Raw genomic sequence first — 27,992 nt, forward strand, 5'->3', positions numbered from 1 at the left:
CTTCGACGAATTTGGATTGTGATTAAGGGTTTCATTATCTTTAAAACGGCCTAGTCTATCTCGTGTATATGTGTATGCTTTATACATCGCCATTGTGTGTTCGGAGTTTACGGTGACAGAGCTGGTACGAAGGAACAATTTTGCCGCGAGTGTGCAACACTGAGGTGAGTCACATCGCGTACAACCGGTGCTGTTGCAGCTACATCATGTAGACGCTAGATGTTAGCTTTATATATGTGGTCCGCTAACGGTGAGAAACTAGTTGTGTTGCGACACACGCTCAAATTCCAACTGGAGTTAATATTAACAGTCGTATTGTGATAACGTAGCATCTAGTGAATAGTGTGAGCTAATTATTTTTGATTGACGTCAAAAGACTAAAAGCACAATACTCAGCAGCATACAGTGATCACGGGGCTGGGGGGCGGGTCTAGATCTGGGCCATCTTGGTGGTCATGAGGAAGACCCGCCTTGCTAATGCTGGCTAGTCAGCTAGCTAGTAAGACAGCCTGCTAGCGGTGGCACTGCTTCTGTCACGGTTTGGTAGCATTCCAACCGGTATGCCAGACGAACGTGTCCGGTTGTGTTAACAGTAAAGGTTGTGGTCCTATGAGAATGGAATTTCGATATCGAGAGGGTAAGCTGAGTTGTCTACAATTGAATCGTTAAATATATTAAATGTAGCAATGTTCTCTAAATCGCAACGAATTAAAGTGTTAAGGCAAGAACTGATGCGTCAACCAGTTACGTTAGCCAATTGGCTAACGTCAGTGGCTAGCTATGTTAAACCAGCAAGCTAACAAAGAACCATCGGTCTTCCGTGCTTTGTATTCAAGGGTGTTGCTATTCAATTCGTTCATAATATGTACCTTATGGTCATACAATTGACTACACAGACACACTTGGGTTGAATAATAAGCTCCTTCTATTCTCTATTATTTAGTTTGGTTTCCTGTAGCAGAACCTTTCGCGGTGACCCAGATGCGTTATGGTTTTTCGTAGCCTAACTATTTGCCAGTGACAGTTATAGCCATAACTTATTAGAAAGTAGTTGATATAGGATTGTAGGTTGTAGTTGCGTATTATTACCAAACTCAAACTGTTCTCAATATCAACAGTTATATTGATCAATCCCTTAATCAATTGTTTAATGTTACCTATTGGCTCAAACCAGGGATGGAGTACATGCCGCCCAATAAGTGTTACTAAGTGTTGAGCTGCACATGGAATGCGTGGTATAACTTGCTTTTATACTTGTTTCAAACACATCCGTTTGAGTATTTAGTCAATTTGTTGCAATTGCTGTAGTCTTTATGTAAATTGACCACGTATACTCACTAAAGATATTCATATATATATATATATATATATATATATATACACGATATGTTCGAGCATGTTAATTGTAAACCTCCCCCGTGCTATGTCTGTAGAACGACAGTATTTGACTTCTACTTGTTGAGGCACACTAAATCGTTATGGCATGGAAATTATTGTATGTGTATAGAATACTAAACATTACTGTAGAAACTGCTGTTTAAACCATTTTTATCATTCAGGTTGCAGATAATATCTATCTATTGTTTTCTCTTGCAGGGATATCAGACTGGAACAAATCGAGTGGGTGCGACCAGTCAGCTGTTGACTATACAGCGGAGTTTGGCCGCTGGAGCAAGCGCTGCAACTTTCTATCTGCTTTCAAGTGATTCCTTATGTTTAATAGAAAACGGTCCCCTTGTCCCACAGGATGGATGGTGTGGATTTAGAAAGACTTAAGTGTCATCATCAGGACTCTCGCTTTTATAAGGGTGTTCTATTTTTTTCTATTTATAAAAGAACACCGCCGCTCCAAAGCCTTGCATCTCTATCTTGCATACAGAGCAATGCTCTTTAAGCATTAAGAAGACAAGACGAGAAGAGTTGCGGCACATTGTTGCTGCTCTTTTTTTTTTTTTTTAATATAATTTCTGGAATTGCTAGCGCTTCATTGATTTCTGAATGGAGATAGTGGAACTGTCTTGTTAATTCCGCAGCCAAGTGTACGCGCTCACGCTTGCTGTGGGATGTCGGAGAAGTCGGGTGACAACATGGTGAAGTTCTTGGCTCCCCCCCAGAAGATGGGAACTGGGTCTGGGTCTGATTCCATGGTGGCCGATCGGCTGACAACAGAAGTGAGGAGGCGCCACCATACTATGGAGCGGGAGCGTTGTAACCAAGAGCACCGGTTCCTACGCCGCAGTGTCATCAGCGACTCCAATGCTACAGCCTTGGACCTTCCTCTGCCCAACAAGGTCCCACAGTGGCACCTGGCCTCCTCGGCCCACGCCCCCCAGGTGGATGTGCTGCTGGCCGGGAGCCAGGACTCTGCTAAGCACGAGGGACGAGGAAGGGATGGTGAGAAAGCGAAAGTGAATGTGTTGGCGGCAGAGAAGACGGTTGTACAAGACCTCTGTGATGGAGAAGTGCTGGTAACCGTTCACTGCATACCCACCATCAACACAGAACCTCCAAGTAGATGTGAAGTGGAGGACAGGACTGAGCTGAAGGTGGATCGTGAGGGAGAGGAGCCAGGCACAGAGGAAGAAGTTAAAGAATCAGCCAAGGCGAGAGCTGAAGCAGTGCTGAGGGAAGCAGAGAAAAAAGTACAAGATGACATAGAGGAGGCCGAGACGAAAGCAGTGGGCACATCGCCAGACGGCCGTTTTCTAAAGTTTGATATTGAGATTGGGCGCGGCTCCTTTAAGACTGTATACAAGGGTTTGGACACGGAGACGACAGTGGAGGTGGCATGGTGTGAGCTCCAGGTAGGACAATACACTGAGCATCATTACAGATAGTTCTAAACACACCATTTATCTCTCCATTTTATTTCAAACAAACGTGAAGTTATTGTTGTTTAATATAATTTAATTTATGGCTTTACAGGCCAACATGTATTTTGAACACGTTGTATACACTTCAGATGTTATTATTATCTATAATTGTCCCATTTTAGATTTATACAATTTTTACAAAACTGCTGCTATATAGATGATTTATGTTAAATCCTAGATGTAAAATGAGCTATACATACAGCCATCAAATGGCCATTAAAGTATAGTTTATATAGTCAACCATAAAATCGGATAGTCCAAATAGAACATTGAAGGCATTGATAAATGTTGAGCAATAGCTGATTTATTCAAAGCCATGATTGGGATATTATTATTTTGAACCCTAGCACTAGCCGTTGGCTGGATGGAAAAGTGCCAAAGTAATTTCCATCCTGATCGTTCCTTCAGCTGTAGCCTCGTAATTTCCCTGCAGAAGTCCATGGCTGACGTTTCCTCTTTTTGTTTCACTTTTGCATCATATTGTTGCCGGGTTAAGAGTTTGCTGCACCCACGGAAGGTCATGTTATGCACTTCACACAATTTTCATCCATCTCATGCCTTAACATCGGTTGACCAACGGTTGACCATTTGCTGTTTGAGAAAGGCATTTTAGAAGGATCTACCTGGTCATTTTTCTCCACCATTGATGTCTATAGTACCACCAATAAACACATCCTTTGTGGGTTTTGTTAGCACAATCTTTATCTAATGACAGAGCTGCAGCTGTTTATAGTTGGGGCATGTGAGGCCTACTGGAGTTATGTTAACATTTTAAAGTCTATTGTTTATTTAAATGGATGATAGTTCAAAAAGCTAAAGCCTCTTCGCTTTCTTAAGGCCCAGCCTTCATTGATCTGGTATTAATGGGCTATGGAAATATTGACCTTGTTTTAATGATTTCCCATATTGAAAGCAGAAACAAGAAATTGCAGGTGTAACTTGTTTATGTGTGGCTATTTATTTTACCATTTTAAATTATGAAACTTTTCTGAAACGTTTTCATTGCCTTCAGTGGCATTTGACTTGACATTCACAGAAGGTGTGTTTGCATTTTCCCTTTTTCCTGTGTGAGTTGACAGACAGCTCCCACAGCAGTGCCTTAAGAGTGCAGTTGGAGAGGCACACAGACAATGTCAGGACTAGAGTTTATAACTGGCCCCTCAGCCCTCACATGGAGAGGATCTGGAGCATGCTCACTCAGTCAATGCATGTCTACTCTGGATGTAAAATGGGTCAACCTCACAACCAGGAATTTCTAATCCTCTGTGTGAAGTAAAGTGTGGCAGAGTGGCCTGCCAAGGCATGTTTCTTCTCTAGTCGTCTTGATATTTCCACATAATATTCCCCTTTTTAGCACTGCATTCGTCCTTTTTTCTAATCCTGCTTTTTTTTTTTTTTTACAATTATTTATTTTAACCCCATATTCTTTTGGTTTTGCCTATTCTCAATCGGCTCGCTATCTATTCTGGTAGTATATGCATATTTTTGGGGTATTTTACCATATCAAAAAGCTGGTTTGTCATCTAATTTAAAATTTGTCTTTCGATTATTCTAGGCAGGCTAGATGAATGACTGCATAGTGGTTGGATTATTTATCTTTGAAAAGTCTGGTTTCCTTGTCTTGAGTCATGTTTGAACTTGACCACCTGTCAACACTTCACTTGAACCGGTGCAACAGTCCAACCGGCATCTAGTATTCCAGCCAGCAATATCTTATTGGACGATATCTGTAAAGTGTTTGCATAAATGTATTCATATAGTGCCTTTGGCAGTCTTTTGTTCCGTACCTGTTTATTTGATCATTTTAGGTGAGCAAACTTCCTTTATTTATTTAACAAGTTAATGGAGAGGAATTTGCCTCCATACATCTTCAAACTCCGACCAGGGAAACTTGTATTGCCCGTCTGTCAATACGATAAGAAGTGGTGTCACATGGGTTTTAAACCAGTTCCCAAGGGCACAAAGTGCACGTTGAAACTCTAACTCTTATTTTCCAGAATTATTTCCTTTGGCCACAGTGACTAATGCTTAACTGCATGAAAGCAAATTCCTTTTTATTTGGTCCATGTCAAATAATCGTATTGTACTAACTACGACTATGCATCCATGTCGTATATTTTAAAGCACATAGCCTACCTCATATAAGAACAATATTAGCTTGCAAGTTTTAGCTTGTTAGCTAAATGTTCTTGCGAGTATTCCACTTGCAACCAAGATGCCTGTGCCCATGATGCTCGAGCATTGATAGGGCATATCGTAATGGTGTTACATTGAATGAATGGACATAACCTTTGTGACATTCTAAGGATTCCATTAGACACCAAAATAAAGTATTGTATTTGAAAGCTTACCTGGCAATAATAGTACAGCAGTTAAGCTGATATGGTGTGGTAGGATTTGCTTTTCTTGTTTGTGCCCCAGTTGGTGATGCAGAAGTAAATCAGCCTTGTTGACAGTTATGTATGCTTTAAATGGAGTGTTAAGTGGAAGCAAGGGAGCTAGTGCATTTATGCCAATATAAGCAAGTTTACCAGGATGCATTATAAAAATCCCCATCTTAAAGGGCATAGTGCGGGTACTTTATGTCCACTGGTTCTTGGAATTCATAAGCATCCATTGTTCTACCTCACCATGCAAAACCATTTGTTTGATTCATATATCGCTTAGCCGCCATGTTTGAGCCGTAAGTAGGTCAGCATGCAGAGGAAGTGAACGTTGGATTTTAGGACCTCCCCCTTTCCCTCTCGTTCATCCATCCTTAACAAACCGTGTCATATCCAATTCTCAGTCTGCCCAGCCCCCTTCCTTCTCAAATTGGCAGACGACCAGCGTTGAAAGATGAATAGAGAAACCACAGGCATCCTTTGGAGGCTGTGGCAGTACGAGCGACTGACTACATTCCCTGAATGCCATACCTCGGTTATCTCAATCCACTGGAATTTCACGCAGAGCTTCTTCTTATAAAAATCTAGATGAATCTCAAGTTATTTTATTTAAGTCGTCCATATTTATTAGAATGTATTGGTTCTTTTCAAGCCTAGTGTCTCTAATTCAATCATCCTCACAACAGGGCCCTGACGTAGGCCGCCCAAAGCATGATCGCAGACCTTCCTCACCCTGTTCATTTTTAGATTCACTTGGTTATTTATGGCCATTTCTGCCTTGCAGCAGCATGCGCCCCTTCCAAGCTCGCCCTCTCTGTATTCTTTGTGACAGTCTAATGACTATGGGTTCAATTTGATTCTTTGCAGCACTATAGTTCACTATAGTTGTTTTTAAAATGGTGAGTTTTTCTTTCAGGAGTCCTGAAAGATAAATACTCCTCACCATTTTAAAAACATGTCCTAAATCAGGACATAATCCATAAAATGCTTTTGCTGACTACAGTCTTAAACTCGTTTTACATTCCCATGGAGTATAAAACCACTTAAAACTAGGCCAACGCACTGTGAATGCCCCAAGATAAGAGGTATGCATCAGTCATGACCATTACTTGAACTTATTACTTGAACATTTGTATTGTCAAGAGTTACTGTGACTCATTTCCTGCCCTTTCAGAAATATTTAGGATTTATGAAACCAGGTATGGAATGTGTTTGAGTTATCTCAAGCCCTGTCCCATTACCTTCCCTACACCCTATGACTCAGTTTGAGGCATTCTTTGAGGTAGTGGTCCATCTGAAATGAGCGGAGGGATAAAACAAACACTAAGAAACAGTACAGACTCTGACATGTGAACAGCTTGCCCAGACATCGCAAATTGCGAACTTGAATAAACATTTGACATGATGAATAAATTGCAATTATTTTTGTTAATTACACTAAGACAATCATACTGATTTGATATATATTTTTAAGATATCATTACTGTGGTTGCAAAGAAAGCCACATTATTGTAGTTATTTACTCCTACAGTTTTGGTGGTATAAAAACCAAACCATATATATACATACATATATCGGTACAGAGGCTTTAGTCTTTGAGATTGTTTCCCTGTTTGATAACTAAATGTAAGCTCACTCTTTTAGAGAAGGCTTGTATCTAAAACGGAACTGTTGTGATACAACTGCACACACGTCATGTTATTAAATGCAATATATATTCACGTACTGCAGTGCAAGTAAACATTTATTTGTAGCATAGACTGATCAATACATTTAATAGCTGGCAACATGATTATAGGTCGCTGTAGTTTACCACCATGGACGGTGTCATGAGAAACGTAAATAGGCTTGGCTATTACCGCCAACATGTCCTACAACAAGTACAGGGATCATGTTGAGTATTGGACACTACAAAGATACCTGATTGTTTAAACGTGATTTATTTGCAGGCTAGAGCTGTCAAAAATCAACCTTGGTGCGGCTAATTTCCAGCTAACAAACACTGGCTGGATCCCTGCTGTTCACCGGATACACACACGCACACGCACACACAATGTTTTATAATGTAAAATGTGTATTTGTATTAAATGCTATACACACTGACTCACAATAATGGACTTGACTGATCGGGAAAGGTTATTATTGACTATTGATAATAATAATAGGGGGGGAATGGGGCCACAACACTTGAATTGCAGGCTCATTGATAATAGCCTCCATGGTGCTGTGTAGGAGTGTGCTATCCTATCTCTAATCTGCTCCATTACGAACACCTAATGAGAGGAAAGTTCCCGTGTTCCTAGTATGATGGCAGAACTGAACTCTTGTACATGCTGTTCGTACTCTATCTCCAAGGGCATAGTTATACTAGGCGGTAGGCACCGCTAACAATCTGAACCACATCCCTTTTTATAAGATAAGCTAACCTGTAAGCATTACCTTTGCAATAACTTGTTGGAAGTAATTAGATGGTTCTCTCCTCTCAATACAACCATTTCAAGTTCACCAAGTTCATTATTAAGACTACAATATTATGTTTTTTTAATATATTTAAATTTAATAATATGGAAAATGTTATTTAGGATTCTGCTTGGCTGTCTCCCTGTAGTGATTTGTAAAGTGATGTTGAGTTAGCTGCAACTGTTTCATTGACGCATAGATAAAGCCTCTTGTTAATTTTTTATGCCATCTTCCAATCTGCAAGTTATAACCTAGTTAATTTTTTTTTTTTTAACCATAATGGGAAGCAGGAAGGCAGTGCGACAGCTGCTCAAAGTCCCCACAGTGAGGAGTGTAGGGGAGGGGAAACGGAAAGGGGGTGTATGGCTTGTGACTGTCAGCCCTTGCCCTTTCAGGCACACGGCTCGTGACCCAGAGCTGCTGCGGATGTTTTGCATGACTATTAACACACTCATGGGCAGAAGAAAATTAATGAGGATCTGTGGAAAGTAGGTCAGTTGGTCAGAGAGCTGAAGACCACTAGTTGTTCGCACTCATCTCTCATCATACAGATCACACTCTCTGCCATTGTTTATTGCCCAAGTCGCCTTGCCTAAAGATCTCCTCAATGTCTCACTCCATCTCGTGAAAACTTAAAACAGATACCGCAATGTCCTCGACAGTAGGGTTGCACAAATTCCACTTTTTCTTAGTACAAGTACTTTTATTTGGGAAACTGCCGATACTGAGTACCGATACGACTAGTTAATAATACCGTTACAGTTTAAAGAGCCAGAGAACCCTCTGTTTCAGTGGGAATTCGAACACCTTGAGATCTTCAAAAATGTGTTGAGAGCTGAGAGAGAGAGAGCTGAGAGAGATGGGCTGAGAGCTCTAGGAAAGAGCAGGGCGTGTTATTGCCATTGGTATGGCCCACGGTACGTTTGATAGTTTTTTAGTATCATTGTTGTGTATGAGCGTTATAATGATGTTGTTTATGACATGTGCCACACACCATAGCGATATACTATAGGTGTCCGGTAATCCTAACCCTCGGTCGGGGGTATTGAATAAATCATCCCTTCTCGACAGTGACTAGTAAGTCCATGTGAGGGCATTCTTTCCCTGGCACAAGGAAGAGCTCAGTCCAGTATTTTGTACTTTGAGCCCCATTTCTTGGTTGTCTAGGATGAAATGGAGTGGTTGATACTGAAATTTTGACGATTGGCCCGGTTCTCTGTCACAGTAGGGCTAGAACTAAGCGAAAAGACTACAACAAAACGTGAACAGCCCCCCTTTCCATCTTCCAACAAAATCAATAAATCAATGGGATTTACAAAATGCCAAATGAAACACAACAAACTATTTCGCTACGATACTTCATTTGGAACATCAACGAACACTAACCACTCTGAGTTGAACATTTCTGAAAACAAACGTTTAGGGTTGTTTTAAGTTATTTTTGTTCAAAATGAGCCAAATACCCGAGACGGGACCAATCATCAACATTTCAGTGTCCACTTTATTTCATCTTAGACAACCCAGAAAGGGCAAAATACCGGAATTCTCCTTTAATCTTCAGGTGATGGGCAGTCATCCAATTGCTGATGTCTGCCAGACATTCTGAGATGTGTGTTGCAATCATGGTGATGTCAGAGGAGCGGAATAGTTGAGTGTCATCAGCGTAGCAATGACAGGAGAAACTGATGCAACACTGGTGTCAAGAGCGCAGAGTTTGGCTAGTGATGGCATGTTCCAAATTTTTAGAAAGGGATGAAAGGGATCCCGGTCTACAGTTCCGGATGTCAGCAGAGTCCAGGGTCTATTTCTTAAGGAGCGGCTTAATTCTAGAAGGCTTGAAGGAAGCTGGAATATGGCCTAAAGTGAGGGAGGAGTTGATGAGGGTAGTGAGGAATGGCAGGATGTCGCTTGAGGCGGCCTAGAGGAGGGAGGAGGGGATCGGGTCAAGGTGGAGTTGTTAGATGTAACTATTCTGTGGACATCTTCAGAGGAGAGAGAAATAAAGTGGGTCAAAACAGAGGTGTCTATAGGGGGAGGGAGGCTAGCTGCATGGGTAAAAGAGGAGCAGATTTCCTTCACCTTCTTGGTCAAGTTAGTTACAGTAATTAGCTGTGAGGGAGGACAGAAGGTGAGGAGGTGAACATGGAAAACCGTTTCCTTGGGTTGGAGGCAGAGGAGTTGATTTTGGTCAGAAAAATCAGTCAGAGGTGTAGGTAGTGAGAGAGATCATCAGGACAGTCTGGTCTCTTCCATTTTCTCTCAGCTGCTCGTAACTCTGCTCTGCAAGCCTGCAGTTATTCGAACAGCCAAGGGAGGGGGCGGTCTGAATCTGCAGGCTTGTAGAGCAGAGATCCTCAGGGGAGAGGATCACGCCGGTCTGGAGTGGAACCAAAGGAGTCCAAAAAGGAGCATAGGGAGGATAGCAAAGTGTCTTTGTTCTACCAGGTCTTCGTTTGCAGGGGCCTGGCGCCAAGCGTGACTAACCCTTAAGTGCTAGTCATAAGTTCTAATACTTCAAACTGATTCTTAGTTTTACAAAGTTGGCATGGGTTTAACCATGAGGATATCAGGCCCCCTCGTTCCTAGAACTGTCAACTGCCAAAACACAATAAAAAAATGTATGTTTGAATTCAAGCTGAAACAGAGGGTTCACTTACACTATAAGCATTTTTTTGACTTAATCACTCAACTAGGCTTCTAGTTACTTTTTAAGTAACAATTTCAAATGGATAATATTCCTCACGCATACTTCACTTCCCTAACAATGGTTCCAGTTTCCTGGAGATCCTGGAGGGTTGCCCAGGCAAAACCCTAGGCTTGTGTCTTGCTATGCCTCAGTCAGAGTAGGGTTTCTATGGGCTTGGCAGACGGCTGTGGTTTGGCTTCTTCATAGTAAAGCACATTGCAAAATAAATGTAAGTCAAGTCAGGAATCTGCTGAGGCTTCCGACAAGATGAGATCTGTGCTTGCGCCGATAGGCAGACTGGCATCTGACAGGTGCTCTTGCTATTGGTCATTACTTGTGCATCTGCTCTTGACCCAATTGTGTCATTTAAATTCCCCATTGACACACATCGCTATCAGCATTTCAACACCGCCCCATGACTCGTTTCTGAACCCTGTGACAACGTTTGTTCACATGTCTCTTTCTAGATTAGGGCATTATTCATCACTTCACAATGTGTCGATACTTGGTATTTACTCAATCCAAGTCTGTCATGACTTAGCATGAGCTCTGGCATTGGCATGACATCTGACATCTGAATAGGGTTAGGTTTGGGATGGTTGGCAATGGAAAAATGCAGGGCGGGGGGGGGCTGCATCTTGCATATCTATATCCAGGGTTTCTCACAGCACTTTACAGCTTAGACGGCTGCCTAAGCAACACAAGCCAGCCGCCTTAACTACAACGTCACCTTTTTTTTTTTTTTTTTTAATTGGTAATATTATACAAAAGTATTAAATTATCTAAACTTATCTAAAATTATTCATTCACTCTCTGTTCAGTTCATGTCATCTTGTGACCTTTTCATTGAGTCGGTAACTTGCCAGAAACAACACTGTGACCCTTGCTTTGATAAACGGCCCTTGCTTCACCCCAGACCTATTCACACCACACCACCCTGTGCTCTAAACAATGTTAATGCAAGGATAGGTGGACCTCAATACCTTTCTATTTTTAATGTCAAAACCTTGTTGTTCACTGCTGCTTGGTTCCTAGACATTTCTTTCCATCATCTGCGTCAATAGTTACCTTGCAATGCATGTGTACATTAGGCTGTGGCGGTATTTCGTTTTTTAACCATGGTGATAAATAAGTGCCCTCAAGCGGATTGCCTGTAGACAAAATAAATAATAGTTTTTACCCCACACACATTTGAAAAAGGTATTATTGAATCAGTAGTATATTGTCAATGTTTCCAGTATTATTCTGGAAGATGAGGGTTGGCTGTGATGTGCGTGAAGTGCTGGTGATCATTCATAAACGTGTGGAAACACCATATTTATCAAAGCTGGTGGACATTATAACATTACTCTAAAACCTTTGGTTGTAGTTTACTACACCAGCATCATTGGATGACATTAATAATTCTGCTACAGCTAGGCTGTCAATGATGCTAAGCTCTAGTATTTTAGCCATATAAATCCAGGCTTTACCGAAGTATCAGCCTCTGCTTTTTTCCTCAACTGAGATTATGTGGTACTCACTAGTGCATTGTACCACTTGGAGAAACTGCAAGACAGAGCTGTTAAGTTTTGTTGTAACTGGGAGCACTTTCAACTAACCGATAATTCTGCTATATGCTTATGCTTATCGTATGCTTACATAGCTTGTAGCATTAGTTGGAAGTAATGAGGTTTAGTAAGCATCATTGTTTTGTTTTCAACTGTTTGGTGCATAGGCTCACGTGGGCCTCACAGACAATTGGCACGAGACAACTCAGACACTGTATTTTTAGCCAAAAACTGTTTAGCTGCTAAAATAACCGTTCTTTAATAGTTCACTTTGTTCAAAATCAACATTGAGTTTTAAGTCTCCCAAGTGGGAATGAATCTGTGCCCACCTGGAGTGGAGGTTCATTGTCTTATTCTAAGCAGGTCCACTAGGTTAGTTAGGTTATCATGAGGTATGGGCGCACTTGCTTAATCTATCTCCAATTGAGGTTGGTAGACAATGAAGGATGATAACTAAACAATGATTTTGGTGCTAATTGTGGTCCAAAAAAGTGGAAGACAAAAAATGTGACTACTAACATATGACTATGTTATTAAAAACTTTTGACAAAGTGAGACGTTAACTGTCACACACCTGTAATTGGCAGGCAAGATTGATTTATTTGTCAGCTATAAAGTCACGTGTACAGCAAGCAGTGTCATGCTTACTTTGCCTGCTCCTATGCTCAGAGCAGATATTTCACCAAGCATTTCCCTCACCAACAGCCAACGCTGGTTATAGCTTTTCTAACAAATTACACCCAAATTATGGCTTTTAAATCATACCTACAAGACGCATGTCTTGCATAGTAAAGGCTCAATAGTTTAGCAGTTTTACATGGCGGCTGGGTCGGTAAGCATTGTTAACGGTGTATTCCCTTTGTATTCTTTCTTTGCAGGATCGCAAGCTGTCGAAGTCAGAGCGGCAGCGCTTCAAGGAAGAGGCTGGAATGTTGAAGGGCCTGCAGCATCCCAACATTGTCCGCTTCTATGATTCCTGGGAGGGGCCCTCCAAAGGCAGGAAGTGCATTGCACTGGTGACGGAACTCATGACTTCTGGCACACTCAAAACGTGAGTGTTATGTAGCAACACATACACCGTGATACTTGCCATCCAAAAGGCCCACTAAATCTCATGGCTTTCGTTGCCATTAGTCCATCTATTTTGAGATGAACCCTGAAATCGTATTGTTATTACAGTTAATGTTTTTTTTTCAGAGTTCTGTTCTAAACCCCTATGGTCTCTTTATCGCCGCTAGATATCTGAAACGGTTCAAGGTGATGAAGATCAAGGTGCTGCGGAGTTGGTGCAGGCAGATCCTGAAGGGACTACACTTCCTTCACACTCGGACCCCTCCCATCATCCACCGGGACCTGAAGTGCGACAACATCTTCATCACGGGCCCCACGGGATCTGTGAAGATCGGAGACCTGGGCCTTGCCACGCTTAAGAGGGCCTCATTTGCCAAGAGTGTCATAGGTACGACCTCAAAGTCACCGCTATCCCCCGTACCCCTGATCTGGCCAGGGCTGCGGTACTGTTGTGTTGGGTTTTTCAAATGTGTGTGTTCAACTGCATTTGAATTGCGAGAGGTTGTTTTTGTTTCTTTGACAATGTGGTTGATTTGAAAAAAAGAAAAACAGACCACAGTGTTTCAGCTTAACTCTCAAACCACAGCTCAAATGGAGGCCAGGTATTGTGGATGTCTTGGGCTAGATAACACAAGCCCTGCTCTCTCCCCACTCTCACAGCAAGTCAAGTACGTTACTGTGACAGAACCTTACTGTTCTCTGTGTCTTCAAAAAGGGATTTTTTTTCCAGGCACCTACTGAAAGTAAGTAGCGCCTCAGTGTTCTTTCCTTGCTGTTGACTAGAAACCTGATTAATACGAATGTCATGCCTTGTACTTGCAGGCTGTCCTGGCCAGGGCTAAAGGTATGCCCTTGGCTTCCGTCTTAGACTGGTCTTTGTTCTGTGGTTTGGAAATATGTGGTCTGTTTGACAATAATGCCAATGATCTTTAACATCTCTTTCCATGGGTTTGCCTCAACAGGTTTTGGTTAGACTTAAAAAAAAAAACATTCAGCATTAAGAGTGTATCTTGTCCCTCCTCTAGTGAATGCCCCAGCAGTCCTTTTATCAGCCTCTTTTTTTTTTCACGTTCCTGGGTATGTTTTTAAACTATAGGCTCTAGCTTCAGCTGTGCCTCATTCTGCTGTATGGAATGAATAGGGTACTGCTGTCTTTGAGTAAGTATACACTTGAATGGGCCTGGTAAGTCTTAACAGTGTGCTGTGACACACCTCACTTAAAGAAAAAAAATCTTTAAAAAGGAACTGGTTTTTCTGTGTAAGACCTACATTTCAAAGCATTAGTTTATTAAGGACTGGTGTACAGAGGCATACTGAGTACAGGGTCTAGCTATGGGATGTGCTTCGCTCAGACCTGTCCTTTGTGCAATTCTTCTCCAGGTGAAGGACAAGACGGTAAGTCGTCATTAAAAGGTAGGTGAAATGTACGGTTTAAAAACTTATGAGGTAAGGTCTTGACTGAAGTTACTTCCATAGCTAGTCTTGTTTGTCCCCTTAAATCACTGGCATCTATTGGAACAAATGTGGGGTTTTCCTTCAATATTTTGCTCTCGATTGTGTTCTGTACACCAGCGTCTTCACATGAAAATCTTAGCTTATGCTTTAGACTGTCAGGGTCTTATACAGACAAACACGTGCGTCTTTCTCCACAGTCTAACTGAGCTCAGTTTCCCCTTCCTTTTTTGTTTCCCTCCCTTTTTATTTTTTTTTTATACTCTCCTTCCCCTCTCCTGTCCTTTTTCTCTCTCTCACACTTCTCCGTTCGCAGGTCCTCTACTCTCCGGGGGATGGCGACATGGCCGGCCACTCTTCCTCCTCAGCCCCAACCCCCCAGGGGGGGTTTGGGGGAGCAGAGGAGCAGTGGGTCATGGGAGGCCCAGTCAGTCAGTCAGTCAGGGGAAGAGTTCTGAATAGTTGTTTTGATTTAAGGTACCCCTGAGTTCATGGCGCCTGAGATGTATGAGGAGAAGTACGACGAGTCAGTGGATGTGTATGCCTTTGGAATGTGCATGCTGGAGATGGCCACCTCCGAGTACCCGTACTCAGAGTGCCAGAACGCTGCACAGATCTACCGCAGAGTCACCAGCGTAAGTCTTCCCTCCACCCCTCTGCCCAGCTGTCCCTTGCTTCCTGTCTCCACCATTTTAACTAGAGACTAGATTTAACCCCTCCCCCCCACATCCACCATCATCCTCTCCCTCACCAGAATAAAATTAGATAAATATGTGTAGGTGTAGTTTGAGAATTACAGTCCCCTGCCTTCCTCTACTTAACTCTACTAATTCCGGCTCACTGTGTAGCTTTTCAATCTGTTTACTACCCCCTTGTCACTGCCTGTCACTTTCATACTTTAAACTGTGTACTACGTTAGCCTTTGAAGCTATACCCAGTCATTCTCGTTTAACGTAATTGTATGTTTAATTTTTGTCAAGTGAGACCTGTCATTGAGGATGGATTAGGGCGTGTGCCGTCCATGTTCACACCTTTCTTCCTCTAACGAAGCTAGATGCATAGGATCAATCCTGAATTGAACACTTGAGCTATTTTATATTAACTCTAATCTGTGTATTTGTTTAACTAAGACTTGGGTCTTTGAAAAATTCCATCTATTAAGAGTCAGTATTTCCTGGTAACCTCATATTACTGCAAACACCAGTTGTTTTTTTTACAGTATATTGTTTTGATTAGATCATCAACTATATTATGTAACAATCTTATTGCAGCAGAAAAGCATTTTCTTCAATGTGAGGCGATACCACTAGCATAAGCATTATAAAATAAAATGCCTGATTTGGTTATTCGATACAGACAGTAGCAGGCTTATACTGCAGAGTAAAGTATCCAAATGGAGGACGAGGTGTCCGGAGATCAAGTCTCATTTGGTGTTCTGTGTTTCCTGTAGGGGGTGAAGCCAGCCAGCTTCGACAAGGTGGCCATCCCGGAGGTGAAGGAGATCATTGAGGGATGCATTCGCCAGAACAAGGACGAGAGGTTATTCATTGATGCCAACCCCTATTCATAATGCTGTGACCTGGTTAAAGTCCACCTAGTACTGTTGCTCACAGTCATCCTGCTCCCCCTAGGTATTCGATAAAGGACCTTCTGAACCACGCCTTCTTCCAAGAGGAGACAGGGGTGAGGGTGGAGCTGGCGGAGGAGGAAGACGGGGAGATGGAGGCCATCAAACTGTGGCTGAGGATTGAGGACTCGAAGAAGCTCAAGGGGAAGTACAAGGACAATGAAGCCATCGAGTTCTCCTTCGACCTCAGCAAGGATGTGCCCGAGGACGTGGCCCAGGAAATGGTGAATTGACCTTGCTTAATGACACCTCCCGGGTATAACCGTGTACATACGTGTACAAGATGGATGGGTTTTCTGTTGTTGTTTTTTTATTAAACATAATCATATGATCTGGGATAAGAATAAAGTAGCTGTAGCTATATAGGAATTTCTAAAAGACTTTCAATCACTTCCACTTTCTCCCAATGTTGACCCAAGTTGTAACCCTTGTGTTGCGCTCCAGGTGGAGTCGGGCTACGTGTGTGAAGGAGACCATAAGACCATGGCCAAGGCCATCAAGGACAGAGTGGCTCTGATCAGTCGCAAGAGAGAGCAGAGGCTGCAGGTCTGTAGTCCTTCATCATGCGGTTTTACTCCTCCCTGTTGCCTTCCCAAGGAGAGGAAATTACCCATTTGCAATTGACTGTCATTGAAGGTGCGGCAGGAGCAGGAGAAGAGGAGGCTGTCGGAGGAGCAGCAGCTGCCCGGTTCGATACCACCACAGCAGCAGCAGCAGCAGCAGCAGCTAAGCCAGCCTGCGGAGATCCCCCAGCCTTCCACCCAGTCCGTCCCACAGCCAGCCTCGTACATCCAGCCCCCACAGCCCGGCCAGCAGCCCCTCCAGCAGAACACCAACTACGTCAGTCCTCAACCAACCCAACTGCCTGGCGCAGTACAGGTGGTCCCGTACGTCCCCCAGTCTACAGGACAGGGCCAGGTCGCCCCGCCAGGCCAGTCTGTGTCCGAAGAGCCAGAGGTGGATCAGAATCAACAACGTCCCATGCCCAGTGTCGGAGGTTTGTGTTCCCTCCTCCTTCTGGAAACGACAAGATGATGGTATTCTGTAAGCCATCATAAAGCAACCTTTTCCTATCGCTTAACCTCTTCAGCCAATCAAATGGGAGACCGGCCCCGGACGACCTCCGTCCAACAAGACGCCCAGCCTATGATGTCATACAACTCCCTCCCAAACCAGCAGCAAACCCCGCTGCTGTATCCACAAACGGACCAATTGAATCAACAGGTGATAATGATAATTACTTGTAGTCATCTGTTTTAGATTGCTGTGCTAGTTCAAGTGCTGGGACTCAATTTAAAACGCTTTGTTGATGCCTCTTGAGTTGCATAATTACTATCATTATCAATACAATCAGAGACTCAAGTCTGTACTCTGGATCACAGCAGGTCCAGCCCCAGGTCCCAGGAGGTCAGATAGTCGCAGTCCTCCCTGGAGCTCCTGGTGTCCTTTCCACCGCGATGGCCACCCCAACACAGGTAGGAATTCCTAGTATCTCTCCCTACAGACACTGGTTAGGACCTTCTAGTGTGTCTCCCCACGTTTAGACGACTAAAGACACTGCTCATGAGACCCTCCACTGGGTTCTCCCCTCTTTCATTCAGGTGTTCTCTTTCTCTCCACCTCTGCCCCCTGCGCTTGTCATTCTTATGGTGTGTTGTGTTTTGTCTCTTATAGCACGGAGGTTACTACCCAACCGCGCTCCCCCCTCAGGTAGATAAACTGCCCCCGATCTCTTAACCTCTCCTGGATGCTTCAGCAGGCCCATTCCTTAAAGCCAAACATGGAGTTATGGTTCCAAAAGAAGGCGTTGACTTGCAATTCTGGTCATGCTATTGAAGAAGCACAGTGAAGCGTTCTTCAGTGTTGTAGCTTTTAATAGGAGAGTACACCGAGGTTAAACAGCAATAGATTGAACAATATCCTTCCCTCCCCTCCCAGGTGTGACTCTTCAGTGAAGCATCAGTATGCTGGTTATTTACTAATAACACTACTTAACATTACACAGAGCAGACTAAACAACGAAAATCTATTGATATGTGTTAGGTCATTTAATTTGGGCCATATATGTATATGTATGCATCCAACCAACGTTTCCAGGGTATCAGTCTTTGAGGCTACTGATCTTGCACAGTGCCTCCTTGAAGGTGAATTATTCAACTTTGCAATTCTGTCTCACAGTTAACTCTGTCACATGGCACATTTTCAGGGCTTTTGTGAGACACCATGGCAAATATGTGACTATCCCTGAACAAACGATGGGGGAATAGTTGGAATTCAAACCATGTCTCTTTTGTTAAAGTAGCTTGAATATTCATGGGGTTTTTCTTCCCTTTTCTCCGCCGCTCCCTCTTGTCTTTGCAGATGTCCGGCCAGCAGTCTGTGTCGCTTCCCCCCTCCCAACCCGTCCAGCCAGCCCAGCCTGAGGCCAGTCCTGCCCCACACAGCTCCACTCCGCCACAGGCAGGCCAACAGGTACCTCCCACCCTGCAGACTTTCTCACTTGCACACATATCTCCATTGAGAACACCTGAGCATGTGATCTGTAATGTGCACTCATTTCTACATTGCATGGCTTTCCTCTCTTATCTTTCCTCTCTACTCCGCATGCTGCTCCTTCTGCCATAATTGTTAAGTGTTGGGCCAATGAGCCAAGTCCGATCCTGTCTCCTCCAATCAACGCTGAGCATCTGTACTTCCTCTATCAGGCCTCATGCCTTTCTCTTCTGCAGGTGTGTGTGTGTGTGTGTGTGTGTGTGTGTGTGTGTGTGTGTGTGTGTGTGTGTGTGTGTGTGTGTGTGTGTGTGTGTGTGTGTGTGTGTGTGTGTGTGTGTGTGTGTGTGTGTGTGTGTGTGTGTGTGTGTGTCTGTCATCAACTGCCATGACATCCTCTCATAGCTTAGTAATAACTGAGTGTTACCATTCCAGTATCTTCCATTTGTTCACTACCTCTGATTGTCTGAATACCCCAACTACTACCCTGTGTGTTACGCTGCTCGCTCCATGGTCTACGCTGGTTGTAAGTCGGTGTGTTCTCCATTTTTCAGGCCCCTACCAGTGTTATTTACCAATCTGCACCAGTGGATCAGACACCGGGGCCCGCGCTAGTGGCACCCTCCATGGAAAGGTTAGCATCAAACTAAGAACAGAATCAAAGGGGTCCATCACAAAGGACCAGGACGTGGCTTGGCGGATAGCTCACAGTGTCCACCGGGCTTGTGTTTCAGCTGCCTGTCGGACGCAGCGTCTGGCCTCAGCGACGGGAACGAAGGCGGCCCCGCGTCCGGAGGCCGCCACGAGGGCCGCTCCCTCAAGCGCCATCAGCGCCGGTCGGTGCGGAGCCGCTCGCGCCACGAGAAGTTCTGCAAGGCCAAGCTCAACGTGCTCAACGTAAGTGGCCTTCTTCTTGTTCTTTCACTGCAGCACCAGATGGTTTCCCTTTCTGGATGTCACTCAGCGCCCCCCGCCGTGCTCTTAACCCCCGCTTGATGTTTTCTTTTTGTAGATCTCCAACATGGGAGACAGAGTGGCAGAGTGCCAGCTGGAAACGCACAATAGGAAGATGGTGACTTTCAAATTTGACCTGGATGGGGACAACCCGGAGGAGATTGCCTCCATCATGGTGCGTCTGGTTCACAGATCTAGAGCAGTACTGTGTGGGACATTTGGAGTGTCATTTGGTGGTACTCGTTGTACATGTCTTGGATCTTCTCTGTGCTACAAAGCTGTTACATTGGCTTCTTTCTGGTGTTGTGTTCTGTGGTTTGTGCTCTCTTAAAACGATGGATGCACATAGGTTCCTATCAATATTTATAAGCAACGGATACGAGTGACAACATGGGGTATATTCAAAAATATATATAAGTTTTAATAGACAAGCACATTATTCAAGAATATAAATTTTCAATTAAACCATTATCAGCCATGTCAACTAACCCTATCAATATAGCAAAATAGCAATTTATATTTTTGGTGAAACTATGGCCACTGTATCAAGGCGTCCCTAATAAAGAGCTGTCATTAGGTCCAGAGTGATTTCATCCTGGAGAGCGAGCTGGAGTCCTTCATCGAGCAGATCCGGGAGGTCATAGAGATGGCGGACGAGAAGGGAGAGGGCATAAAGGACTGCTTCAACCAGGTACGTTCGCATTTCTGTTCCAATGTTAAAACCGTCATAGCAAGACTGTCGATGTTTCTCCATGCTAGTCTTCATCCAAACTTCCTCTTACCCACAGATGAATGATCTGCAGCAGCAGCCTCAGTCCACGCCACTGGTCTCAGGTAGACACCAACGCACACCTCCCCTCTTGGCTTACAATAAAAAGATCACAATTTGTAACCTACAGAACTTGGGACACGTTCACCTTAGGCATAGGGAGAGAACAAATGAAGGACGTGTGTGTGTGTGTGTGTGTGTGTGTGTGTGTGTGTGGGTATGGGTGTGGGTGTGTGTGTGTGTGAAGGTTTACATAAAACCTAATGTACTAAAGAATTATAATAAAATATAGGGAAAAAGGGCTTATATAATTAAAAGAATAAAGTAATAATTACAAGTTCACAAAGAAGCAGAAGTACTCTTCTGGACACCCAGCTGTCTCCTGGAAACACCCTGGTTTAGCCCACATGCCTCCCATCTTGCTCAGCTCCAACACTTACCCTTTGTGTTCCACCCTGTCCTCTCTCAGGAATATCCCCCAACACAGCGTCCCAGGTGGTCCACTCTGCGGGGCGCAGGTTCATCGTCAGCCCCGTGCCGGAGTCCCGTCTCAGAGAGCAGTTCTTTGGAGCCCAGTCTGGCCTCGTCTCCTCTGGAGAGAAGCGGGATCAAGGTAACACTGATCAGTGGGACTACTTTCTTTAGGTGAACGTTGACCTTTTTCATGTTCTCCTGAAACTCGCTGTCTCTTTAGTGAGGTCCTTTTACAGCCTCATATTGCTCTAAAATAAAATCACTAATACATGATTTCTACTGTTCCTCCCCTGCCAGCTGGTCCCGGGAGTATCGGCCTGTCTCTGTCTGCACCGTCTGGCACACTCCAGCAGGCCTTCAGTGAGCTGAGGCAGGCCCATGGGGGGGGGTACCGTCACCATCCGGCTGCAGAGCCAGACCCCAGCCAAGTGTCCTCCAACCACCACACTGAGCCCCCCCCCGCCAACGTCCCCGCTCCCCTGCAGGCTCCAGCCCCCAGCAGCTCCCTGCCTGCTGATACCACTGTCTCTCCTCCAGCCTCAACTGGAAGGGTATCTCCCAACCCCGTCCCAGTTCCAACCCAGTCCCCTGCTGCATCCGGCATCCATGCCCCTCCATCTGCCCAGTCCTCCCAACCACCGCCCCCCTCCCAGCCTGCTCCCGCTGTCACCGTCCCGCCCCCTTCCTCCACTACTTCTCCCCCATCTGGTTACCAGTCCAACCAGCCCCAGCAAGCCTCCCTCCCCCAAGCGCCCGTCTCCCAGCTGGGCAGCACAGCTGCCTCTGCACCCTCTGCTGCTGGCAGTACCCTCAGCACTGTAGAAGCGGTGGCTGTATCAGAGCAGCAGCAGCCTGCTGCTATTGGACCTGCATCCATTCCCCCCTCGCAGACCCTCCAGTCTAGCACGTTGCCCAGCCAGGGCCAGCCCCAACCTGCAGAGCTGGAAGGGGCAGATGCCAAGGCCCCTGGGGTGGATGACATTCAAGCCCTGGATAAGAAACTGCGCTCTCTCTTCAAAGACCAGAGCTCTGCCGCCAGCTCCTCAGTGGACGCTGCATTCAACACCGGCACTTCCTCTCCTCCCACCGGTACCACGTCACCTCCGCCCGGGGCTGCCCTGGTGCCCCCCTCCAACCTGCCCCTGAGCTCTGGATCCCAGACTGTCCTGGGCCCCACCTCCACCCCAGGACAGGGCCAGCATGCCCACACCCCTCCAACCAAGCCCAGAGCACAGGTGAGCTCAGTTGTTATTTTATTCAGAGAAATCTTCTGTTCATGCTTTCCATTCACCCTAATTCGTGTTTTTTGTTCTTTCTTTTTTAGACCCTTCCTACGGGATTCGATCAAACTGTTACTCCTCCCTCCGAGTTTGTACCTCCGTTCCCCGGGCCAGCACAGGTTGGGCCCCTATTGCCTCTTAAATATGAACATAAGTATTAATATTACTGCAGTATTATTAGGCAGTGTGGCTGTTGAACTCACTGTACCTTGGTGTGTCCCAGTCCCAGCAGCCCCTGGTTAATCTGGAGGCCCAGCTGAGGAGAGCTCTGAGCCCTGAGATGTTTCCAGAAGGAAACCCGGCTCCTGGCCCCCGCTGCGAGTTCACAGTGGGACCTGGCCAGGTATGGAAATTCTTCTCATCGCAACACTACACTTGTGTTCCAGTAGAATTGGTTGGGGAGGGTTGTGGGAGTCTGTAGCCCTGTGACAATATTCTAGTAATACTGGCTATTAAATAACGTCCGTTATCGTTCCTTTTAAACTGTATGACTGTATTCCAGTAATCGCTCATGTCATGTTGTCCTCCAGCTCAGCGACGTTCCAGAAGCTTCCATCACGGTCTCCTCTTCCTCGGTTACTCCGTCCTCTACCTCCTGCTCGTCCTCCTCCTCGTCCTCCCTGTCCAGTCCAGAGAACACCGTGCACGGCTCCTCCCCTCTGTCCCGGGGCGTCCAGAGAGGAGACTCTATGGACCGGGGCTCCTGTCGGCCTGCAGACCCGTCCCGCCCCTCCACCTCCACCACCACCACCACCGTGGGCCGCTTCCAGGTGTCCAGCACCCTGGTGCAGACCAGCCCTGCGGCCAGCTCCAAAGTGGGCCGCTTCTCAGTCACAGGTGTGTGTGCGTGTGTTTGTGTTTTAACATCAGGTGAAAGAAGGTAAATAACCAGAGGTGCATCACTATTGACACTAGGGCTGCAGTCAACCAAAGAGAATCCTGGTCAACTGATTGGTTGAAGTGTAGGTAGAAATTCAGTTGGTTGTTTGGGGGGTCTGCACGTTATTACTAGATTAACAAAATTGGCCACAGTGCACTCTACCTCGTAGCCTGGATGTCACCTAAGTGTTGTGTAGAAGAAGTCTGTGGGTTTCAGAGCTGCTCTCGCTCCAATCCGATACGGTTACGGCAGAGCTTCAATGTAAAGCGTTTTTTTGATTTTTGGCTGGCCTCCCCCTTACAATTCTAATTTAATCACTAAATGTCAAATGTACGTCCATATGTAATACACGTGCTGTGCATGTGTAAATTAATGTGCCTGTGCAAAAATGTATGCATTTAAAAACAAAGCCAAAAGCATTGTGTTGTACGCATGTTCCTCTTCATAGGTCTCATCTTCAGTGTATCTTATTATTATACCAAATGGCTTCAATGTATTTGCAAAAAGTTATTCCTTAATGCTATTTCTCACTCAATATAGCCTATCACTGTAAAATGAAATAGATCAGGTCTGCATATGCCCCTTTCATCCCAAAAACAATGGATTAATAAGAGCCTTTTTCTTTATGAAAGTAACACCAGCGATTGCCTGACCAATAAGAATTGTCCAACCAAAAGTCTCTGCCCTAGTTGACACAATGTCTGTAATGTATTATTGCAGTGACCCCAGCCTCCACGGACGGCCCCAAGCCCTCATGTGGGTCAGGTGTGCAGAATGGCCCCTCGTCAGAGACCCCCTACCCCGGGAACTCATGTCCGCACTACGTCAGCAGTGACGATGAGGACCACGGGGATCCAGAGGACGAGGGCTTCAAGAAGGAAGTCAACCGGCTCAGAGAGAAGTGAGTCACTCCTTATAATCACATGATGAATGTATACTTATACTTACGTATATTTATTTCACAATAAAACTGAATTGAAACGTACTTCAAAAAGAGATTCTAACCCCAGTCCATTCTCCTGTGTCAGACACATGGTTGAGATCCAGGTGTTAAACTCTCGGCAGAAGGAGGAGATAGACGCCCTGTTCACCCGCTTGGGTAAGCCTCCCCCCTCTGCCTCCCTGTCCCCCGCCGTTGCCATCGCTGGAGGTCGCCGCAGGCCAAAGAGCAAAGGTCACAAGTCTGCTCGTAACAGTGGGCAGCCCAGCCCCGTGCACACAGGTAGGGCTGCTGAGCCATGTGACTCATCTATACTGTTGGCAATCACCATCATGTTCAATCTATAAGGACTACTTTAAAAGCTTAACTGGCCTCTGACGTTCTTCTCATAACTGGATAGTTACTGTAGTTATCAAGCCTTTCATAGCCAGTGTAGGACTGGGCCCGTAGTGATCAAGTGATCAACTTGTTAAAACCTGCCCCATGGTGTTTCATGCAGCTCTATTTTATATCATGATGTTCTTGTTTGTCTCCAGGAGCTCCGGCATCCGCCCACTGTCCCCAGAAGCCCACGTACCCTCCTGCCACAGGGGGATCTGAGAGGCCTGGGAAAGGGCCGCCGCACCAGCTCAAGTACTCCCCGTCCATGCCAAGCCTAAGCCCCCATTCCACAGGTACCTATAGCCCTGTCTCTCAACCTCTGACTGCTCCTTACCACTGACACTCCTGATGTCACATGTACATGTGGGTCATAATTTTCGAACTCATTGACGAGCTATATACGATGGGTCCAGCCCGTTCACCCGTCTTGTGTCTGTCCTCAGGTGCGAGTGGGACCAGTTCTGACAGTGGATCAAACCACCACCAGAAGTCCTGTCACTCCCACTACCCGTCTGCCGGACCCAGCCTCGCCCCAACGGCCCAGAAGTCCAAGGGCACCTTCACAGACGACCTGCACCAGCTGGTGGACAACTGGGCCAGAGACGCCATCATCCTCTCTCAGTGCAAGCGGGGCCCAAAGCCTGGAGGCACGGGCCTTGACGTAAGCCTCCAGTACCGCCTCCCACCTCCAGAACCTGCTCACAGTCCATTGCTCATCTAATCCACCGCTGTGACGTAATAATCCCTCAAATGTAATCATCTCTGTCATTGCTCTCACCGCAGATAATGCTGCCGCCGGCCAACATGGGACGCAAGTTCTCTGCCCCGGGTCACCTCTGCCCCACCCTCCCTGCCCCCTCCTCCACCACGCACATTAACCCGGCCATTCCCTCGGCCCCCTTGGGGCCGCGCAAGGGCTCCCTGGGCCCCGCGTCGCAGGGCTTCGGCTACCCCTCGGCCCCGTACAGTGGTGCTCAGTGGGCGGGCCCCACGGCCCCCTGCCAGGGCAGCATGCTGAACCCCAGCCCGGCGCTGGGTCAGTACCAGCCCCCCGCCACCGCTCCACCTGCCCTGCAGCAAGGCTACAACATGGGACCCGCACCCGCACCACAGAAAACCGTCAACCCCACCGGGGCTTCAAATCTGAGGCCCACATAGCCCTGCCTGTGCCCCAATCTGACTGAGATCTGGGGCAGGACAGCCAGTCCAGCGGCCGTAAGATAAGAACCACCATGTGGGTGTTGGTGAGCTGGTTGAAATATTAATTGTTTTATTTAAATTTTATTCTTTCTTTAGTATTGGTGGTGGCCTGCCAGCCAGAGGGATTTCTTTCTGGCAGTTGGAGGGGAGTGCAATATTCACTTACAACACAGCAGTCTCACACACACAAACACACGCACACAAACGCACATTTCATTGGCTGCGGAAAGAGAGGAATCTGCATTTTAATTGGTTCAGACTTGGACGGGACTCGGGCATAACCAACAGCAGCCAAAGATGTCAAGTGAGTGGTCTTGATTCAAGGTGATTTATTCCTGTCAAAATAGGCAGCAGTGAGTGGGGGGGGGGGGTGTTGAGGGAGTCCGGTATACATCAAAACCCTAAGCTTAACTAGGGGAACTCTAGAGAGTGGGACACCTGTAACATGTAATGCCCCACACTTGACTGGAGATGTACTGGTTAAAGTGAGCTTCTGGAAGGCGGGTTTGGGCTCTCTAGGAGAACCAGCTGGAGAGGATGAATGTAGAAGTAAGTTGTTGGGGGTTGACTCGGTTGATGGTCAGCGGAGGAATGTCTCTGGTATGTTTTTTTTAAGGAGAAAGTGTCAGGTGGTGGTTGAAGAGAAGGCGTTGAGGGAGAGCGATGACTGTAATAAGTGCCACCAGAAGAGGGTGTCACTCGAGAGCACCAGGCCTTAGCCTAAGGAAAGACCTTGTACATAGATGTTTCTTCACTGGGTTCGAACGCCCTTGTTTAGGATGTTTGTGTCTTTGTGAGAAAGTCGGGTGTCTTCTGTGCTTAGGTTTGTCACTCTGTACATTCATCCATATGCATTAGTTGCACCATTTATGCACAGGGCAGAGCGTCCTTTGGGTTCCTCTCCGGGGGTCTGGCTTTGAGCGGTGGCTCGTTTTCGGGGTAGTGATGACTCAGTGGGCTGCAGGTGCGTTGGTGAGCAGATCTCCAAGGAGGCGCTTTCACCAGGACGCTCTTGATCCCCTCGTGTCAGAACATGGATGAAACTCTCTGGCCATCTCCACTCAAATGACAATACTCTGGGGTTGTCACTCTTAATCTCTCACTCTGTCTCGCTGGTGTCTGTTTTTTTTACATGTATGTATATTTAATGAGACGAACAAGGTGTTCTTTATGGACCTGTATTCAGCCATCAGATTTTGATGTTGTTTCACTGTAATTATTATTAAAGGTTGTTAAACAACATGTAGTTAAAGGAATATAAAAGTGCAATTGCAGGGTTGTCATTATTGGTATCCTACATAACATGGGAGGTACCCTGCGTTTTATTAAGCTCTTATCTTTGACCGGTCCTTTTCTACTATATTGTGTACATAAATATATAAATATATATAATTAACGTGAGATAAATGGTTTCCATGTAACGCTGTCATCATAGAGCCGTTATGTACTGACTACGACCTGGCCCCGCCATGCATACTCTTCTCCGAGTAACCTGCAGAACATTAGTGCCTTGTGTCCTTCACAATAAAAGTCCCACATCCACCCAGGCCTGAGCAAGCTATAGAGTAATAATGTAGCTTTCACGGTACTGCAGAAAACATACTGAAGGTTATAATGCATACTACAACAATTCATGTTTATTTGGCTTAAAATGATACCTTATTGTTAAAGGTCTTAGAGGTTCGGAGCGATTAAGGACCGTAGTCCAGAACAACGAGCACATGTATTGGGGAACTTTTGGGAAATCCTCCCTGATATCTTTTCATTTTTTTTGTGTGTGTTTTGGCTATGTATCAGTGACATCATTCATAGCCATTACAGTATCTCCATAGCCGAGGTGAGCAGTGAAACCATATGGTAACACGGTTGAGCTTCTTCTCTGTTCTCTCCTGCTACATGAGTGCCATTTGTCTTTATTGTGAACATTTCCCTTCCCTATAGATTGGACTATTATTTTAACTTCTCTAGAGAAAATACAAGTTGCTGCAATGCAGAATATGCAATGGTTAAAGTTTTATAGGGACTGAGGATAACGGAAAACATTTGCATGTTATTGAGGGGTGTTATTGACCTCCATGTTTTTTGATAATGGAATCTAGCGATCATGTGTTGTTTTCCTCCCCTTCCTCATTTGTACGAACACACAAAGCGCTGAACTGATTTTCATTTAGCGATTGACCAGTCGCAAGCACAGCATATTTAATTATTGGTCAGTATGAATCTTGCATGCTAGATCCATTAGGTTTCATTCTACGGACAACCAACTCACAACTTAACCACTGTACAGCACCTGACTAATGTGTTACAGCTACTGTCAATATTACAGAAAATACTCAATACATGTTCCAATACATGTTCACAAGCATCCTGTTGTGCTCTTTATATCGGTCCCCCTCTTTGCTATCTTCCTGTGACTCAGTGTTCTCTGGATTTGTGTATGTTTTTCACATTGTACAAAATGTACAAATAAAAATGTAAAGCTTCGGACTGTTGTTTTTTTTGTTGAAAGATTCTTTGTCAA

General features: G+C 45.3%; 1 protein-coding gene across 6 annotated transcripts; it reads left to right on the forward strand.

Annotated features, from left to right (window-relative positions):
• On the forward strand, nucleotides 1-27,955 carry LOC311357505 (serine/threonine-protein kinase WNK1-like). Of its 6 annotated transcripts, none has more exons than XM_084477471.1 (28): nucleotides 1-164; nucleotides 1,597-2,804; nucleotides 12,832-13,004; nucleotides 13,192-13,412; nucleotides 14,954-15,111; nucleotides 15,927-16,015; nucleotides 16,108-16,327; nucleotides 16,548-16,649; nucleotides 16,740-17,100; nucleotides 17,194-17,327; nucleotides 17,486-17,578; nucleotides 17,778-17,813; nucleotides 18,465-18,575; nucleotides 19,148-19,227; nucleotides 19,328-19,490; nucleotides 19,606-19,722; nucleotides 20,125-20,238; nucleotides 20,336-20,381; nucleotides 20,786-20,929; nucleotides 21,088-22,025; nucleotides 22,115-22,189; nucleotides 22,294-22,413; nucleotides 22,601-22,907; nucleotides 23,671-23,851; nucleotides 23,979-24,172; nucleotides 24,427-24,564; nucleotides 24,715-24,932; nucleotides 25,055-27,955. In XM_084477471.1, exons 2-28 carry the CDS (start codon nucleotides 2,064-2,066, stop codon nucleotides 25,427-25,429), a joined length of 5,649 nt encoding a protein of 1,882 aa, XP_084333597.1. In that variant the 5' UTR covers nucleotides 1-164; nucleotides 1,597-2,063; the 3' UTR covers nucleotides 25,430-27,955. The 6 variants fall into 6 exon arrangements, with proteins under 6 accessions (XP_084333597.1, XP_084333596.1, XP_084333598.1 ...); XM_084477470.1 differs by lacking the exon at nucleotides 1-164 and adding an exon at nucleotides 484-637; XM_084477472.1 differs by lacking the exon at nucleotides 1-164 and adding an exon at nucleotides 484-637 and having other exon boundaries at nucleotides 17,489-17,578.
• Nucleotides 27,956-27,992: the final 37 nt, after the last annotated feature.

The sequence above is a fragment of the Micromesistius poutassou genome (assembly GCF_964030765.1).
Source record: "Micromesistius poutassou genome assembly, chromosome: 13".
NCBI lineage: Eukaryota > Metazoa > Chordata > Actinopteri > Gadiformes > Gadidae > Micromesistius > Micromesistius poutassou.

What these genes read in the sequence shown, in the direction of transcription:
- LOC311357505 (XM_084477471.1), top strand. Translation starts at nt 2,064, where the DNA reads ATGTCGGAGAAGTCGGGTGACAACATGGTGAAGTTCTTGGCTCCCCCC. An exon ending in CGATGGCCACCCCAACACAG is followed by an intron (nt 17,579 to 17,777) that starts GTAGGAATTCCT and finishes TGTCTCTTATAG; the next exon opens with CACGGAGGTTACTACCCAAC. An exon ending in CCAAGCTCAACGTGCTCAAC is followed by an intron (nt 19,491 to 19,605) that starts GTAAGTGGCCTT and finishes TTCTTTTTGTAG; the next exon opens with ATCTCCAACATGGGAGACAG.